Source organism: Zonotrichia albicollis, chromosome 1 (genome assembly GCF_047830755.1).
Source record: "Zonotrichia albicollis isolate bZonAlb1 chromosome 1, bZonAlb1.hap1, whole genome shotgun sequence".
In the NCBI taxonomy this organism is placed as follows: Eukaryota; Metazoa; Chordata; class Aves; order Passeriformes; family Passerellidae; genus Zonotrichia; species Zonotrichia albicollis.
The window spans coordinates 119,792,473-119,812,400 of NC_133819.1; the positions used below are offsets into that span (position 1 = coordinate 119,792,473).

At 38.2% G+C, this 19,928-nt stretch overlaps 1 protein-coding gene across 2 annotated transcripts in view; it reads right to left on the reverse strand.

Annotated features, from left to right (window-relative positions):
* Positions 1–694: 694 nt before the first annotated feature.
* The window catches only part of ARMC1 (armadillo repeat containing 1), a 34,596-nt gene continuing 15,362 nt past the window's right edge, over positions 695–19,928 (reverse strand). For both annotated transcript variants that reach the window (XM_074551737.1, XM_074551735.1), the window contains exons 4-7: positions 7,039–7,228; positions 3,699–3,815; positions 3,542–3,616; positions 695–2,973 (exon numbers count right to left, since the gene is read on the reverse strand). In XM_074551737.1, the coding sequence (XP_074407838.1) occupies positions 2,782–2,973; positions 3,542–3,616; positions 3,699–3,815; positions 7,039–7,228 (574 nt within the window). In that variant the 3' untranslated portion in view covers positions 695–2,781. The remainder of the gene's footprint in view (positions 2,974–3,541; positions 3,617–3,698; positions 3,816–7,038; positions 7,229–19,928) is intronic.

Sequence of the window (19,928 nt, forward strand, 5' to 3'; positions counted from 1 at the left end):
CTCTTATTATGAGGAAACATGGTAGTGATTATTCCATTATGCTGTACAGAGATAACCCTAGGACAATTCAGGAACTTCCACCATGATGTAAGCAGTAACTTCCTTGGCAACTCAGTACTTTGCAACTTGGCAATGCAATACCAATGCCACATCTCCCAGTTCAGCTTGTTTTTAGAAGCCTCTAATTTTGCAGTATTTTTTTTTGTCATATCCCTAGGTCAGAGCAAAAAGGTTTTATTATTCTTCATCTGACCTCTGAAAAAGTAAAAGCATAAAATTAATGAGCCTGTGTTGTGACTTTCCCCCTCTCCCCCCAGTTTTATCAAAGCAATTTCTCCAGAAGTGTTGATTTTTCTTAATTTCCCTAATGAAATATGACCTACATAGCATCAGTTATTAAAAAAAGCTAATGTCCAAAAAAGGCCCCCAAGAATCAATTTGAAATAATATTGTCAAGAATCATCTTCTTACCCACTTTTTACAGAAAACTTTGAAATGTAAGCATGTTCTACACACATACAAAAGACCTGTTGTGACATACAGCAAAGGAGTCACTAAAACTGGACATCTGCATTTCTCGCTGTCAAACTGAAGATGAATACACTTCTAAAACCACAAGCAACTTAAAAGAATGGCAGAGCATTTAAGAAGGCACCAGATTTTCTTTAGACATTTAAAAAGGCACCAGTCATGCTTTTAGTTATATTATCCTTTATTATTTTACAATGTATTTCAAAAACTTTTACAGATGCCTTAAACTGTTCTACAAGAGCTGCAATACTGTCATAAAAGCACACCTACAGACCGAATGCACAAACGAACTGTAATACCTACTGGTATTGAACCATTAATATCCAAAGGGTGTAGTCTTTTAGTAAATAGATGTGCAGTAATGCAAATGCAAACAGATGTTAATGCAGAAAAACAAAACTCTGCATTCATGGCTATAGAACAGAGGACTTTTCAAACACATTTGGTACTGTAACATTCTAGACAGCAATATGAAGAGCATTACATATTTAAAGCAATACATGCCCTGAAAAGCCTGTATTTTCAATCTGTGCGTGTAAACCTGAATCAAAAATAAACTAGATATATTAAAAAACATGAGACATCTAGTCTGCCAACAAGATTTTGGGTTTCTTTTTTTTCCTTAGAATGACAATTAACCTGGGTGGGTGAACTCTGACCTGCATTATTATCATTATTATTATTATTATTTTACATTATCATATCCTCAGCATTTCTGTAGTACTATGACAGCCTGTGGGGGTTTTTTTATTTATTCCTTGTGCATAGGCACAGCAGAATAACTTTGATGCATTAAATTTATTTTCTGAGTCTCCAAGTGGTAAATATGATTCCTATTATAGCAAATACATTACCACAAAAAAGCACTATATAACAACGTTTATAACATGTTTCAAAGTTCTCAGCTGTATTTCTCTGGTGCAACAAAGCAGGGGCACTGCAGCTTTCAAGCACTGTGTATTGAATCCTCTCAGGCACAGTGTTTACTAACAGCTCAGATATATGTTATTCTCTACCTACAGAAGTTTTGCTTTTATTATCACTTCTGCTCACAGGAATTGCTAAGACATCTTTAGACTTATACTGTCTGTAAGTTACAGGGCAAAGCCAATTGTTTGCATATGTTTTTAAAGCCAAGCTGATGTATTTTCATGGGAGTCTCATGAAAGACATTAGGAGGAAACAGCAATTGCATATCGAGATTGTTAGGGGGAAACAAACAAAAAAAAAAAAAAGAGTCAAAATTTACGAGTGTGGCACTGTGGCAAAAGAGGCATTCTGTCCTGCTTTATACTTCAAGTTTAAAGTTTTAGTTACCATTAAATATTTCCTAACAGTAAACACCATTTCTTAATCAAATATAGTCTACATTCCTCTATTTTCTGCAGGCAGAGCTGCAAGGGGTCATTACTACATTAGACCACAGCTTTTTCTGCTAGTCTTCCCAGCGAGCCTAAACAGCAGTCAGTGGTATTTATTAGTTATATATATGTATATATATACGTCAGTCACACCCATCATTACAAATATGTTCTAGTTTATTTACTGTACAATGTATGTATACATATTTGTGTTTTTTCAGTCCCTTTTTTCTTATCTTAAGCACTCCAATAGTTAAGGGCAGGCTGGGAAAAAAAATCAATATACATAAAAGGGTTACACATTTCAAGTCTGTAGTGATTCTAGTTTTAACAGCAAAAGGGGATCCTCGTGCTCATGCTGTGAACACAGCTGGCAAAAACAAAGGCCAAAAAAAGAGGCAGACTGTATTTTTCTCTGGAGTCAAAATCTAGAAAATTGAACAAAACAATGTTAGTCCAAAGGGACGTAGAAATGAAAAGGGAGTTTCATTCAATGTAGAACTGGAGCTATTAAGATTTTTTTTCACAGAGGCCCTGAGACAAGTTGAATGGATTCTCTCTACCATGTGTTTCATGTGAAGTCAAACTTAAAGCTCTAAAGGTATAGCACAAAGATTTGGTATATAAGAGTGGACCCATTTTTAAAAAGTGAAGCAATAAAATCTACATGAAAAACTAATGAAGGAACAATTTGATTGGAGGCCTCTGTCCTTTGACCCCTGCCCTATCAGGCTTAACGTCCAATAAAATGTAAAATGCAGCATACGTTTGCTTAATCTAAAATTTTCGCGATGATTTATTGCAAATTGCACTTGGCAGTTCACCACACCAATGGAAAACTGGCCCCCTTGTTGGTTCATTCACACAGTCTTTCAACACCAAACACAAGTCACCAGTAGAAAGATCTTGATAGAAAGTTTGCTGCTGTGCTGAGCCAACTTGCTGCACCTTCTGGGTGTGACCCAACACGAGACACTGCTTTGTCCTGCTCCTTAGTAGGGCTCTCATCTTCTGGCAAATACTCAGGTAGATCTGTGTTCTGCTCTACTTCCACTGGAGTATCTTGGAACGGAACTAGCATCTGGTAAGACACAACAGATTAAAATGGTGTCAGATGTTGTAAAAGAATGAATCAAAGTTATAATATACATGTTTATAATACACATAATACATATGTTCAGGAGGACAGGCAAGCACATTGTGAGACTCCTCCCCATTGCCCTATAGAGCAAGAACATAAATGGAACCAACTGTGCTTAGAAGATACACAAGAAGAGGTTCGGCTTACAAGGGAAGAGAAAGTATCAAGGAAATACAGACTACCTTTTAGTGTAGTACTTGTGAAACAAAAGCACATCAGCAAAACCAACCAAGAAAGCCCACCAGTTTCACTGTGACCCTTTTCATATCATTATAGAGATAATCAGTTACAGTACTTTCATCCTTCTTCTGAACATTAATTTCCATGTAACTGTTCTATGGATTCGTATCCTGATACAGGATATCCTTGAGTACTCTTGTACTGGATTGTGTAACACTCATGCTTAAAAAAATTTTGCCTACTACCAGATGTTATGGGCACAGAGGAGCTGATATTGAAGATACAGCTGAGCTGTAACAATTGGTATTTAGAAAGACAGAGATCCTACCTCCTCACCACTTTCACTTTTCACAACTTGCTGTGCCTTCATAACTTTGGTTGATGCTATTGCCGTTGCCAGCGCCTACAAACACAGAGAAAAAAGCAAGAGCTCAGTGCAACAAAACGCAATAACGTAGGAATCTGGAGGGTTACAAAGCACTTACCTCTGCTTTTAAATCTGAGCGAATTCGGACCACACACCTTTGAACAGCCATTTGAAAGGTAAAACTAATAACACCTTTAATCTTCAACAAGGCTTCTTCACAAAGATTCCTTCGAGACTGAAAAACAAACAAAGTCCCACAACTAAAAATCATGTGACAATGCTCACAATTAATTGTGTTCCTGTATGTCTCAAAGCACATGGTTACAAAAGTGTGCTTGAGTAACAGAAAAACTAAGACATTTTAGTGCACAAATATTAGACTCTCTTGCCACAAAAGAAAATTTGCTTACACTTTAGAAGTCAAAGAAGGATGGAATCAACTGTAAATAATTAGAGAAAAGTGCTGAAAAGCAAAGAATGTTTTTCTCTGTGTGATCAGCTAAACAGTCCCCTCTGGTTAAGGTCTGATGGACTGAAGTGCTCATTGATGAGTAGTTAGTGTTTAAGTTGCTATTTATCAGACACCTTGGCTCCATACTGACTGAATGCATCAAAGCAGCTGTTGTACCTTTCAGCTGCTTCATCTGTGGCAGCTCACAGACATCATGGCACAGCACACACTTAATTCTTATTTTAAAGGGAAAATACTTGGTTGATAACCCACAGAGTGTTATGTTTAAAGCAAGTGACATCACCTACTGTGCTGTAACATTACATTGACCCGTGCTAGTTGCATCTGCTACATTACCTTAGAATGTTCCATTTTTTTCCCTTTGAATATTTGCACAACATGGTTGCAACGAAAAGAATTGAAGTATACTTGGAGAGACTGGTAGCACGGAAGGGCATAAAAAAGGATGGACTGTATCAGAAATAAACTGACAGCCTTTAAAACAGGTTTAAAATAATTACTCTTTTTTTTTCCCTGCAAGGTTTTAAATAATTAGTTAATTCAAAGTATATTTGCATTAGTTACCAAATAATCCCTAGTGAGTATTCACATGCACAACAAGCAAATTAAATTCTTTTAATCTCTGGAAGAATGAACTGAAGCAGTCTGGGGGTTTTTTTTAGCAGTTTAGCATATATATTGAAACAATTCATTTGTGTAAGTTTATGTATTGAAACAGGTAACATTTCTGAGTTTCCCAAAAAATACCTTTGTCAGATAGGCTACCTTTACTATAGAAAGGAAATATTCGATGCAAAGATGATAGGCTGCCTTACACAAGTGAAAGCCTACATCTGGACACTGGAAGCAACACTTTCATAGCTTCTTAGCCTGAAAAAATAAATTTATACATGGGTGTGTAGTAATTCTGTGACAGAATTCATCTTTTTACTCTTAAGATCCCAGGTGAATCACAGGCACCTCAGTTTAATTCAAAATGAGGCTTTCCATGATCAGAAAACTGGTGAATAATTTCTTAAAAGAAAAAACTTATTAAGGTCCACACAAACTCTGTAAAAAACTGGCAGCTTGGCAGCCACCAGCTTTCCTGCACACACATACTTTGCAAGAGGCACTTCACAGGCAGGTAGCCACACACCCAGCAATACACAACTAAACATACTTCTGCATGGTACTCCTGAAGCATGGGCACAGGCAAAATTTAGGTTATTTCCTTACACATCAAACCCTGATCACCATGCCTCTCACAAACACTACTATAATGTACAGACTAGAAAACTGACTGAGGTGCATCCCACAAACTCCTGAGCTACTGCCTTGTTTTTTACCTTTATCACCAAATTTGATTACTAGATCTTAAAATACCACATTAAAGAACAAATGACCTTTCCCCTCTCTTCCTGAAACAATCAATTATCTACTATTTGAGGTTTTGAAATCCACAAGCATTTGCAGGACTTGCAACCACTCCTGACAGCAGTTTCCATTTACAAATGTAAATGACTAAAGCTCTATGTTTACTCACTATGCCTCTTCAAACTCATACATGCAACCTAATATTCTCTGCTACTTATGTCAGGAATAAACTATTGAAGGAAACTAAATGGCTTTTGTTGCTCACAAGCTTTAACACCCTCCCAGTCCCAACTTACCATAACAGTTAAAACAGCATTACAGGGATGTTTAACTTCTGGTGAGCATCTTTTAACATTTCTTTAATCATCTGATGAAATACAGAGCTACATACACCAGCTATCTCAGTCTGTGCACAGACAGACCTTCCTTTAACAACAAGCTAGGAAAACATGCTGGTGTGATCTACCTGCAGTGTTGCTCTCTAAAGATGAGTATCTAAATACCCTATACTTTTTCACAATACCTTTACCTCAGCATTGCAAAGAGAAAACTTCACAAATATTGCTAAGTTCCATTTGTTGAAGAAAAAGACATGCTTTTAAGATAGAACTGGACTACAAGCAAAATATCTAAACTCACGAAGTAGAAGTGGATGAAATTTCTTGCTTGGAGATACCTGTAAACAAACAAATCAACTACAAGCTTAAAAACAACAACCTATGGGACTGATTTAAAAAAATTTCACAGAGTAGCAAAGCCAATGGTGTTGACAAAGCACTGCCTTTCTAGCTAGAGCAAGTGCTGGAAGGCCAAAACGCTAAAAAATATTTGTATAAAGTGAGCTAGAGCAGCATGTTATTTCTAAAGGAATTAACGATGGTCTTGTGAAAACAGAACAGTGGGTATGCTGTTGGTAAACTGGGCCTGTGGACATGCTTACTTGGCAGAATGTAAAGCAACAAAGCAAAGGATCAGGTTTGATCATTTAAAATGGGTACAAAACTGAAAGATACAGAGTCCGGAGGGCACTTGTGGATAACGTGCTTAAACAGCCTACATGCTGTTTGGCAGCCGTAAAAAGGCAAACATGGCCCTGGGGTGTTATCTACAGGGGTATGGTAGATAAATCTGTAGAAGTTATTCTGACATTACATAAAGACTCAGTGAGACCTCATTAATTCAAATGCCATTCTGGTCACTACAGTAGAAAAGATCTCACAGACAATGAAAAGATGCAGCAAAACCAGCTCAAAGAAAATACAGCATTTCTAGATTAAGAATAATAAAAAACCTCCCAGTGTCTGAAATCTCTCTTAAAGAAAAGGAAACTTTTTTTAGATAAACACACTTATACAACCACAAGAGATCCTTAAGTGAAAAATCCTGAAGGCACCTTGTTCACTCTATTCTTTCTCAAAAAACCATCAAGAAAACTGCCTTGAAGCTTCTTTAGGTGTTCTGAGTAAGCTCAATTTATGCAATGTTTTATACATATCTCACGCTTCAAAATACAATTCACAGAAATTGCTGACAATGAATGATGTCACACAGGGAGCCTCACTGGGTTTCTGGGGTTAAAATAACTCTCAGTACAGCATGCCTTATTTATACAAACTGAAGGTCTCCTTACCGAATCATCAAGGCCGTCTATATGCAAAACCACTGTCTTGGCACGCTTATTTGTGCTGCCCAGGAAAAACTGTGCTTTCCGCCGACGATAATTCATCTCATTCACATTGTCCATGTCTGACATGTTGGAAGACTGAAGGATATCATAGACTTCAGAAGCCAGGAGTTTAGTCTCTCCTGGTGTAGTGGTCCTGAAAGAAAAAAAGGGACTAAGATTTCCACGTATTTGTTTTCACATTGGTACTGCAAAAAGCTATTGATTACATCCTTGCAACTGGAATATTCCACATGGTACAGTCAAGACGTGGCAAAAATGTTAAGTGGGGAGAGCAGAAATTGGGTAAAATTATTTTCTTTTCCTGATTCTAATTTTTATGTCAATTTGTTGATTCTATACTCATTATAAACACATCTGTTCTCAAACAACATGAACACAGTTTACATCGGTTTGACAACTACAAGCCAAACATGGTAGTGCATGGTCAGTGTTCCAGGGTTACTTTGTGTTGAGCTTTTTTTACAACAGAACTTCTCCAATTGCCTTGTGACATGTTTTGTTTCCCACTTTCCTTGCTACATAATAAAAATAATTCCTCTGTAGAACTGGCATCTTTCCCGAAGTTTTCTTCTCCAAATTTACTGAGCATCAGCAGCACAGCAGAAACACAAATTTTCTTGAAGAATCCAAAGGTTATTCCTGATAAGACTAAAATTTATGGTATAAATTATATGACAGCATTTTTTTAGATAGAAAAAAGTAGATAATAGACTCAACATATATTGAATTGTTAAGATTTAATTTAAACTAATTTTAATCAGGTACTAATATAAATCTGTTGCCCAAATTCAGCCCTGTTTTAATTATGCTAGTGACTTTAAGCTTAGTGTAGAAACAAAATTATTACTGCATCAACTTGCAATTAATTTTAAAATTATGAATGACAGCTTTGCTGCTTTGTTTAGCAAACACTAAGTAAGTAACAAGTACCTTTAGATTTTTATTTCTTTTTCCATTTGACTTCCTTAATTACCAGCCATTAAACACATTTTCCATCCTACCATATGGACAAGAGAGAATACTAAAGCAAGCATGTTAGGAGTTCTCGGCTTGTGGGGGTCTCAGCTAGCCTTTTTTTTTACTTCTCTGCACCTTGTTTTGAACAGCACCCATTTGGAAAGGAAAATGTCAGTTCTTGAGGTAATTCAGTAGATTAACAACATTCAGAGGGGAAAAAAAGAGAAAGATAAATAAGCAGTAATAAGCAAATAACCAAGACCTAGAAAGGGAAAGCATTCCAACATATGTTCAGTTTTAAATACATGCTCATGTTCTGCTTTCCTATACTGAGAAATCGCTTATGTTAATTCACAGAAAAAAGTGCTGGGAACTCACAAAGATTTCAACTTCATCCTTCCATCATTTATTAGTTAAAGTAATAGAACTGATAATAAAGCTATGCAACAGGATGTCCTGAGGTAGTAATAAAACGGCTTTTGCTAAAGTGATAGCTTATCAAGAGATTAAGGAATTAACCCACCTATTAGTTTTGCCAATTTCTTTCAACAACAATCCTGTCAGTATCAAGCGATTTACAACAGACAAGTTTTATTTTTGGTAAATTTAAATACAGCTCACTAAGCAAACTACTGAAAATGTCACTATTCCACCTACAGCACCCACTATGCAGTTGGTAAGGGGTTTTGCTTCAAAACAATTGTACTATTGCGTCAGAGTTAAAAAAAGTCAGAAAGACAAATGAGAAATAAAAGCATCCTTAATACTTGCCTTAATATATATGTGTGTATATATATATATGCACATATATACTAACCTATGCAAAATAAAGAGAATTTAAAGCTGTCATTATGTCAGCAAATATAAAATATTCAAATGTCTAAAACAAAAAAGTCAACAGTGATTTTCATATATGTTTTATTCTTCCAACGTTATATTTGGCACAGTTCTTGAAAACTAAAGATCTGCTGTTAACTGCACAAATGAAACAACCTGTTGACTTTAAAACACAAAAGTAAATTGGGTCTTATTTGACACAGTTATTCCAAGATCTTCCTAAAACAAGTCTATACTGATAAAATTTATGAGCATACACACACACTCTCAAACAAGATACTCAGATAATTTCCTGTATTTTTCCAAAGAGAGGATTACCACTACCACTATCTACCACTAAGTTACCCCTATTACCTTTAAAAAAAACCAAACAAATGCAAGACTTTAATATTATTTAAAGAGAATCAGCAATAAGCAACTGACTGTGTAATAAAAAGCAGTAAGAACTCAGACACTACACTACAGGACCAAGGACAATGGCTGCCACTTAGAAATAACAGATTGCAAAACAATCCCAAGTGAAGGTATACACCAGTTTTACACTGCAGAAACAAAATACTATACTTCCAGCAACTCAGTTAAACAAAGATGCCCAAAATTCCTGACAAAACCTTCTACAATTTAAAATATACTAGTAAAATGAGAGAATACAAGTTTTCAGTGACCTGTTATTCTGTCATTAAAGCAATTTCTGCAACAACTGTAAAAATAACAGAAACACTTATATATTAATATCAGATTAGATAAAAGGAAATTTTTTGTGACAAACATGGTGAAACATTGGCACAGATTGTCCACAGAAACAGAAGATGCCCTATCTCAGGAACCATTCAACATCAAATTGGAAAATCCAGTTGCAGATATCTCCTCTCATTGCAGGGGGTTTGGACTAGAGGATCTTTAAAGGTCCTTTCCAACCCAAACTACTCTATGATTCTGTGATCTTTAAGGGGAAAAAATACCTATCTGGAAGCAAGTATAATAAAGCCTCTTGGTTGCAAAACCAAGGTGATGTTCAGTGGTGAGTCTGTTTCCTTACATACTATATTCCTAATAAAAACAAATACAATGAAACTGCACATAAAATGAAACCACAGAACAGTGGAAGTTTTGGTTTTTTCTAAGACTACTGTAACTCACAGGCTGTGGTTTTGTTGCCTAAAATGAGAAAATGTTGAGGGCACTGACACCAGTCCTCCCAGCACCAGTGTGTCAGCAGTTTCAGATAACACTGCCCACAGCAGTGTGAACCAACCTCCTGCCACCATCAGAGCAGCACAAGGGAACTCCTGCTCTCTCCCACTCCACTATGGCACTTTAGTCACCACTGAAGGTGCAGGTGCATACTATAAATTCACTGTGCAGCTAGAGCTTGTTTGAGAACACTCCATCATTGAAAATCTCACCAAGGGACACAGTACAGCCCCCATTGCTGGAGGTTTTAAGATACAGTTGGACAGGACATGAGATAGTCTCATCTAGGTCCCCTTTCCCAGGAAAGGTAGAACCAGATCATCTTCTGAGGTCCCTTCCAAGCTGGGCTGTTCTGTGATTCTATGACTAGTGCTCTGCTACCCTGCTAGGGAAATGGCAGAATCTACTTAGAGCAGAGTAACAGTTGGCAAGAGTTGGTTACCATCTCTTTCAGAGGCAGTAACATCTTACATTACTTCAGCAAGACTCAGAAGATGCCTGTCAGAAACTCAAGCCTTTAATTTTCACTGTCTTCCAGAATTCCTGTCATCCTAGATTGCTGCCTGTCCTTCCATCATGTTTACCCAAGGCTGGCTGTGTAAGAAGTATGAACACAGAATCCAAGTGACACGTGCTGTATCTGTCATAAGAGGTGTCGGATCTCAAGATTTCAGTCCTGAGATGCTGAGCCACCGAGACCCTGGGGGGGCTCGGGACTCCTGGAATGTTGCCAGAAGTGTCTGGTAGCTGGACTTTAGTCCTACACAGGAGACGACAAGGATGAGGGCTTCACCAGGGTGAAGGGTGAAAAGATTAGCTAATTAGAGGGTGAGAAACAGGGTTTAGGATTTATGTACAGGGGGGTTTAGAGGAGTAAGATGGAGGAATTGGGGTGTGTCCTGCCCTCCTTCTTCTTCCTCCTCTCCTCCATCTTCTTTGGCCACGGTGGCACCTTTGGATTGGTTATTACTAAGAGTACACCGAGTTATAACAATAGATGGTATTGGGGAAAAATGATAAATATTGTATACGTCACAATGGGTATAAAGATACGTGGCGGTCCGTGGGACGAGACAGTGTGCCCATGGCTGACTGCTGAGCAGATCTCTGGTGGCTGAAAGAACATCTTTTAGATAAACAATTAATAAACATAAAACCAGAAAGAAGAACTGAAGCCTCTTCTCGTCCTTCGATACGCGGGCTGCCCCAAGGCCACCCCGGGCCTTCCAGGCCCCTCAAACAGCCGAGATAAACCGGACAAAGAGGATACAAGAAATAGTTCTCATTTTCTACACTATTATTAGAAATAACTTTTTAAACATGGTCCAAGTACTGCAGAGGTTTTATTAGCATGGCAAGAAATTTTTTAAAGTTTCTGCTAACCTTAAAGGACATGAAAACTAATGGCTACAACTCCAAAGGTGTGTGTGATGTGGGCAGAGTATGGATGCTAGGAAAGAATGTGCAAGCAGCGTACAGCATTATGGCTGTGACTGAAGTCAACACACAGATTATAACAGAATTATAATTATAACAGAAGGGCATGACAACCTTCCTACCACAGCTTCATCTGATGCAAAGGTAACAGAGACTTAGTCTCCTCCTTTAGAAGAAGCACAAAGACTGAGAAAGACTAATATAGTGATTTTCCCCTTTCAGAGAAGGGCAAGACATAAATAAGTTTATAAATACATACCTGAGGGCGTGAAACTGTAAAAGATAATCTTATCCTTTTTTAAGCCGTAATATTTTATGCATATTTTTAAAAATAAACGTGTGTACCTACTTGTAAATTACATACTAACTGCTGCACCAGAGGAAACATGCAACTGTAACTGTGCTCAGAGTAGAGCAGACCCTGTGCACAAGCACAGGAACTATTACAGCCTTAGTGTTGTGCTGTAAAGACACATTAGCCAAACATGTAACACACTACAACAGCATTTCATTACTGTGTTTCTACTGAGCTTATAACCTCAACACAGGAAGTTTCCAAATAAAAGAGGGGATTTTTCTTTACCCAAGACTCAGTTACATCCCAGACTCTATTGAAAGGAGATTTACGTCATTTAATTCCAGAAGTTTCACTTCTGTAGTAATTCTGCTTTTGGATGTACTTGGTCAGTCTGCCTACTACCCACAATAAAGATGGTAAAGTTAATTGTCCATTTATGAAATTTCAAGGCTCTGATAATATCTGAACCCCTGGGAAGGCGATGGAAAAAATCTGAAGGTGGTCAGGAAGAGTGAACCCAGATTCACAAAGTCATGCCTGAGCACCCCAGGAACCTTCTACAATGAAACAACTGGCTTCACTAGGATGGGAGAGCAAATGGCTGCTGTCTGTTGACACTGGCCCTTACACAATCCCCACAGAGAAGCTGATGCAGGATGGACTGGCTGACCAGACTGAGATGGGGACTGAAAACTGGCTAGATAGCCAGGCCCAGAAGGTGGTGATCAAGGCCATGAAACCCAGCTGGAGGTCAGTACCTAGCAGTGTACAGCAGGGATCAACACCAGGTCCCATGTTCTGTTCAGTATCTTCATTAACTACCTGGGGCACAATGGACCCTTAACAAGATGTGCAGATGACACAAAACAGGAAGGAGTGACAGATACATCAGACAGTTGTGCCAGACAGACCTCAAGAGGCTGGAAAAATGGGCTGACAGGCATCTCATCACGTTCAACAAGGGCAAGTGCAAAGACCTGCATCTGGGGAAGAACTGCCCCAGGCAGCACTCAGATCAGGCACAATCTCTGAGCGAGCAGCTGGAAAGGAGCTTTGCAAAGAACCTGTTCAACACAAAGATCAGCATCAGCCAGCAAAGTGCCCCTGCAGCCAAGGTTACTGGTTATCCTGGGCTGCACTGGCAGGAGTGCTGCCAGCAGGTAAAGGGAGGTGATCCTGCCTCTTTCATCAGCAGTGCTGAGGCCTCACCTGCAGTGCTGTGGCCAGGTCTGGGTTCCCAGTACACAAGATGTATGAACACGCTGCAGAGTCCAGAAAAGGGTCAGGAAGATGATTACAGGGCTGATGAGAGAAGGGAGAGAGATCTGGGATGGTTGAGCCTAGAGAAGGCTTGGGGAGAGCTTATCAATGTACATAAATACCCAAAAGGGTTGCAAAGAGGACAAAGCCAGGACCAGAAGCAAAGGGCACAATATGAAAAATCAGGAAACACTTTGCCACTGTGAGGGTGACTGAGCACTGGCAGAAGCTGTCCAGACAGGTTGTAGAGTCTCCATCCTTGGAGATACTCAAAAGCTTCCTGGACATGGTGCTGGGCAATGTGGTTTAGGTGCCTATGTCTGAGTAGATGGGAGCTGGACCCATGACCTGCAGAGGTCCCTTCCAAACTCAATCACCCTGTGAGTCTGTGAACACATATCAAGAAGTCACTAAGTAAATTCAAACAGCAATATACATGGAACACACCTATTTTTACCTACTTGTGGATCTCTAATCTTTCAGGGTAAGAATATTTTAGCAGATAGGCTTTTATGTAAGTAAAGCAAAAATTTATTTAATTTTCTGCCAACTATTTTCCTTACACACTGTCTTCCAAAGAGTTCTGCATGACAGCTTACATAATTCTAATGCATTTGAAAATTACAAAGACTGATTTCAGAAACTTCCTGCTCTCATATTTAGACTTAGAGTTCACTGCTCACTCCTAAATTGTTCTATCTTAAAGCATCATGAACTAAAGGCAAGACTAAATGTAAAAAGGAAGGCATAGTTCTCAAAGTCATTAGAACTTGTCATTTGGTACTGCTGATGTTTTCATGTTCCCAGAATCACCCTTAAATGGTTAAGGTTGGAAGAGGACCCTGAAGATCAACTAGTTCCAACCCTCCTGCCATGGGCAGCAATACCTTCAACTAGACCAGGTTACTCAGAGCTGCATCCAACCTGGCCTTGAACACCTTCAGGAATGGTGCATCCACAGCTTCCCTAGGCAACCTGCTCCACCTCTGGTTATAGCAAGATCTTATTACACACAGTCATCACAGAGAAACTACACCTTATAATAACTATTTAGAAACTTTTAATACAAAACTTAAAAATCCAATAGTTCACTGGCTCAAACATGACACTGACTTCAGGAGAACACTGCTCCCAGGTTTCTCACTCCAAATATATAATTTCTTTGTAATTCTACTTAGTGCAATAACTGTGTTTAGTAAATAAGAGAATGAAGCAAAGATGAGCTCACACGGGCAAAGTAAAGAAATATTTTAATCTCAAGTAACTTCACAACATAGATCAAAAAGCCAGTATATATAAGCTCACTCAGTTTATACTGTTACTCTCTGAATCTGATGTAGCTCAAGAGTATTCAATTTGTAATTTATGGACCAATCTCAGCCTGGTACTGATGGGCCTGTTTTCTCCAGGGCTGCTCATGAGCAAGAGAACCGAAGACAGACACAGAGACCATTATCAGCTTTAAGTTTAGAATTGGGCATCACTTGCATCTCAAGGCTGACCTGTGAGGCTGTCCTGTGCAGAACCAGGAGCTGAACTCGATGCTTATCGTGGACCCCCTCCAACTGAGGATGTTTTATGATTCTCAGGATACATAGAGAAGAAATGCAGCTCATTCCCCTCCTCATGGAGAAGAGCTACAGCTCATTTGTCTAAACTGAGAAACCTCTGTGAGAAAAGGGCAACCAGAGGTAGCCTCTATGATAGAACTCACAGCCCAGAACTCTGTTAAGATCCAAGCAAGGAAACTGATACAGGAGAATGGTACATTTGCAGTACACCACTTACATAACACTTTTCACATAGAGAGTGTCTGTACTATATATATTTTCAGTTGGCATGGCTCCATAAGTAAGGCAGCACGACACATAGCCTTACAAATCATGGATAAAGGCTGTGACACAGCCAAACAGAAAAGGTGGACATGCACTATATGGCTCAACACCGAGCTCTTGCTCACTAACACTTGGGAAACCAAACAAAGAAAAGAGCAGCTCTGTAAAAGCAAAAAGAAAAGTAGCTAACAGTGGTGAAGGAAAGATAAACTCTAAACACAAAATAAGGAAACAGATCTAGACATTTTAAAGTTAACTCAAGTAAAATTTCCTGTATTGACATCTCAAGAATTTGACATAGTAATGGACAGCAGAACCTTAAAATGCAGATCTGTAAAAAGAATCACGGCCATGAAACCCAGCTGGAGGTCAGCATCTAGCAGTGTACAGCAGGGATCAACACCAGGTCCCATGTTCACAATTCAAGTGTAACGAATATGAAGAGTTTGAAGATGAAAAATATCTTCATTATCCAAGTTAAGGTTCTAATATTTGACAAGACCTTGGCAAATGTCATCCTAAATAACTTACTCATAAATTAGAAGTATCAACAACTGACATAACTTACAGTCACAGAAAAATCCTAAATCACTGAACATAACAAAGAACTGAATGTAATTTTTCCTTCTAAAACATTAGTTTGAGAGACCTCATCTACAGAGTGATGCAAGTACCTTTCCAAAAAGTTAGAGAAAACCTATCATCATATAAAAGCAGATATTTTCATTTGATCCCAATCCTCTTCATACATGCAGGCACTGTCCCTATATTCTTCCCTAGGATCCTGAGTAGTGATATTTTCAACCATCATTTTATTTCCATAACAAACTTAATTCATTACAATGCATACAGTAGCCCATATGACACAAAAAGCACAAGTAAGAGTTTCATGGATTGACACAAATTCCATCACTGTTGGGCAAGTGCATGCATGTCAGAACATTTAAAGTATATACACAGTAGAGATTTGTCATTTAGTCATGGGTAGCAAATGGCCAGCCAACATATACTCAGATCACTATGCTTTAAGACCACTCATGCATTTGTTTTCAGGGAACAATTTCTTTTGCAATACTTTCTTCCTATACTTAAAGACAGAAGTTGTTTCTAGCAACTAAAGGGAGCAGTAAGCTGCAAAGAGTTGTTACATTCTGTAAGAGGGGGCTGGGAAATCACTAATCTTTGATTTTAGAAGTGAGACACAGTGATTGACATGGTTTTGATGAAAACTTTGAGCATGAATGACAACCCTAAAGAAAGAGCATGGTATTAGAGAAAAAGCAATCTGTTTCAAGACAGTTATCTGATCTAGCTGCTTTTCTGCCTGTTCTGCTCCAGTGCCAGGGCAAGATTCTTTCTTATTTCCATGAATGCTGCTCTTTCTTGTAAGCTTTTAGTGCATCCTGTGATGCAGTGGGCTCACTTATAAGCACATGACTGCTCTCCAGACTCCTTCTAGGCAGCAGGCACATTATTTGAAAACAACTTGAAGAGCAGCATTACTTCAGCACACACCTTCTCAGAATCCCAGTATGGCGCTACTACCATGCTAGACCTCAGTTCCCTCTAGCCCCAAAAACACAGCAAAGACCATATAATATCACAGAGCAGCTGAAAAAATGATTACCACCTTCTTTCTGAAAAGAAAAAAGTCAAAACCCTGAAGAATACAGACAGCAGGATCCTTATGTTGGTCAATAACAGTATAGAAAGCATAGTAATGGATCAATGACAGGAAAAACAATTTGAAGGTATAGAAGGGGGAAAAAAAAGAGAACCTGCAGGACTGGGCAAGCTTTACATGACAGAATAAGCAGCAGCACCATGGATCTTCAAACCCCAAAACCAAGCAGGGGGACTGCTCAGTGAAGCTAAGCCCAGCCTGAGTACAGCAGTGTTATGTGCCTACACTCCAGGGGTATCAACCACGTGCTCCAAGGTGGCTGCACCACGGCAACAAGGCAAGGTCACACATTTTCCTAGAATGCTCCCTAGAACTGCAAGATCCCTGTCACTTGGCCAGCCTTTGCTCCCTAGAATTGCAAGATCCCTGTCACTTGGCCAGCCTTCCACACACTACTCGTGTCATAGCTGTGACAATTTGACCAGGAGACACTAAACTAAAAAGCTTGTAATGAACAAGGAAATCTGATGTCTTAAGACTGATTTTGTACTTAACAAGACATACCCCACTGAAATTAGGAGTAAGGATTGGATTTCACAAATGCCACTTCCAGCTCAGTTTACATCATATACCTACTGAACCTGAAGATGTACAAAACCCCCATGAAATTGCTGGAATGTCCTGAAGACTGCTGAAAACAAGCAAACAAAAAAGCCAAAATATTTAAAAAGTTGTAAGTAAGAGTAAAATCACAGTACAATCCCACTAACTGCTGTAAAATCAGCAACTGTGATATAATTTAAACATATAGCAAATTGATTAATTACCCATACTTAACACATTTTCCTGATTCATTCTATTGTCCTCTGATCACAAGAAGAGAATCAACTTCCAAGCACGGGATAAGGGATTTGAACATATGCCATATGCTTAACCCAGCTATTCATCCACTTTTGTTTAACTCTTGCTATTTATACACTAAATGGAAAATCAACTTCTGATCTCCCACAGCTTGGTATCTACCATATGGACATACTCTACATAAAAAAAAAAAAAGATGCAGGGCCTGTTAACTCAACTAAACTCAAGAGGATTCATAGCAGCATTTGCTAGACAAGAGTCCACATAAAGACACACTCCATGTTGAAATTCACAGTAGCTAATTCCAACATCTTGCCTGCTAATGAACAGTAATAATTTCATGGATGGCAAAAATCATGTTTATTATAGGGTTCCAACAAATTGCATCAGGGCTTAAAAAAAAAACCACCTTAAGGGCAACCAGGTCCTTTACAATGAAAGATGTAAAATGTCTCTGGTCCTTTACAATGAAAGAGGTAAAATGTTGGCATTAAAAAGCCAGCTCTTCCTGGGGATGATGCTGTGGTGACCAGGTAGAAGCAGTGGTAGTGCTGAAATCAGTCTCAGCACAGAAGCACTTTAGAAACATCTTGGAGGAAGCCAACCACTTTCTTGTATTATCAGCATTTAACAGCACTAAGTATATAATATAATAATAGTTGATTATAGTCTATAATTATCTGGAAAATCCATTTCTATCTTAAAATCTCCACTGTTTATTTTAGTTTTTAAAAGTGAGGTTCATCTGATTATTTCTCTGAAATTTACAGGAGAAAAGTTTAAAAAAAAAGAAAACAAAGGGTTTGAAAGCTCTAAGATTCAGGCTTCCCTGAACAAAGCCTGTATAAATAATAAGAATTAAACTACAGCAACAACCTGTCCCAGAGGGAAAAAATGCAGGTTTAATCTGTGTAGGGATATCTATGTCTAAGCTTTGTATTTGATTAATTTGCTAATATAGTTAATATTAATTCAGTAGAGACTCAAAGTAGGTAACTATTGAAACATCTTCTTTTCCTACTCTTAAACTACTTAATTATTAGCAAGGAACTGACTGTTTTATTTTTAAGTAAGTCAGTATTAGCAGCTTCATTTCTAACCAAAGGGACTGCAGTCCCCATGCAAAATAGGTTGAAGCATAAACAAGGTTTAAAAGAAGTGTTGTGGGAACTTGATGATGTACTGTACAAATACAGCATGTGCTAACAATTTAAATTTGTTTCAAGTTATTAGAGAGGACTTTCTACTGCAAAATCCAGTGGAAATCCTGCCAAAAATATCGGAGCAGGTACTGCAAAACAGCAAAGGATCAGAACATATTCCTGGATAGAAATACATCCAACTGAGAATCACATAAAATTCACTTCCTTCTGAAATAACAGCTCCATCCAGAAACTACTTATGAAGGCTGTATCATCATTAGTAAGTTCCTTTGTAGCATTTATTGCCTGTAATACCTAACTGAAACCATGTAAGTTCTAATCACACACCAGCACCTTATTATGTTTATTGATCAAGCAGCCCTCAGGAAAAAAAAAAAAAAAAGACTAAAAAAAGGGTAATCCACTTATGGTTTCTTAGAAAAAAATCTGCAATTTTTTTGGGATGCTTACTATGAAGGTCAACGACCAGGAACAAATACCACCTGTGGACAAGGTCACTGTAAACCAGATGTAGACATTTGACACTGGTAGGTGTCAAGGTGAGAAACCTCACAGTGTTAAGAATGTATCAATGCCCTTTTTGTAAGTAAATTACTGCAGCCTACAATACTGTCAATCCACACCTGCATTGGTATTAAATACTTCACCACACAATTTGTTATTTTAATTTCAAAGCATCTTAAGCCTTCGAAGCTCTTAATTTTACTAAAACATCAGTAAAAGACAGCATACTGAAGAATCTACCTCAGCAGTTTTTCTTGTAAACTCAATAGTAACCAGAGAAGGTCACTGTATTCCTGAAATGCTTTCACCGCCAGCTGATGACAAGGTTTATCGAGCATTAGAGGCGCCCGTTACCACTGGAGGCATTGCCATTACTAATCCTGACTCTTCTGCCAATCCACTTAAATCTCTACCCCTCAACACAGGTACAGAACTGCCCCACAAAAAGAAAAGAAGCTGCCTTTGGCACACCATGTCAGGCACACTAAGTTCAGCATTAGTATTTGTTTCCAATCCTACATTCAGCAGTTATTTCAATATCAACTCGGATTCTATTTTTTTTAACATATCATAATATTGTGTCTCACTCTGTAAACCTCTTCATTTTTTTTTATAATCAACATTTCTGAGTTCTCTGTTTTAATATAAATTCTGCAAAGATATAGGAAGTAAATCACCCCAAGCTTCAATGACTTCCTAAAATATTTAACTCCCCGTTTCAGCCAATTTCTAAATAAAGAAGAAACTGGATAAGTCAACCTATTGAGCACAAAAGGCTTTTAAATAGATGTGGTTTTAATAAAGTTATTTTATTCTTAATAACTTTTTCTCAGTGTCTCAAAGTTCTCTATTTTTTAAATTCT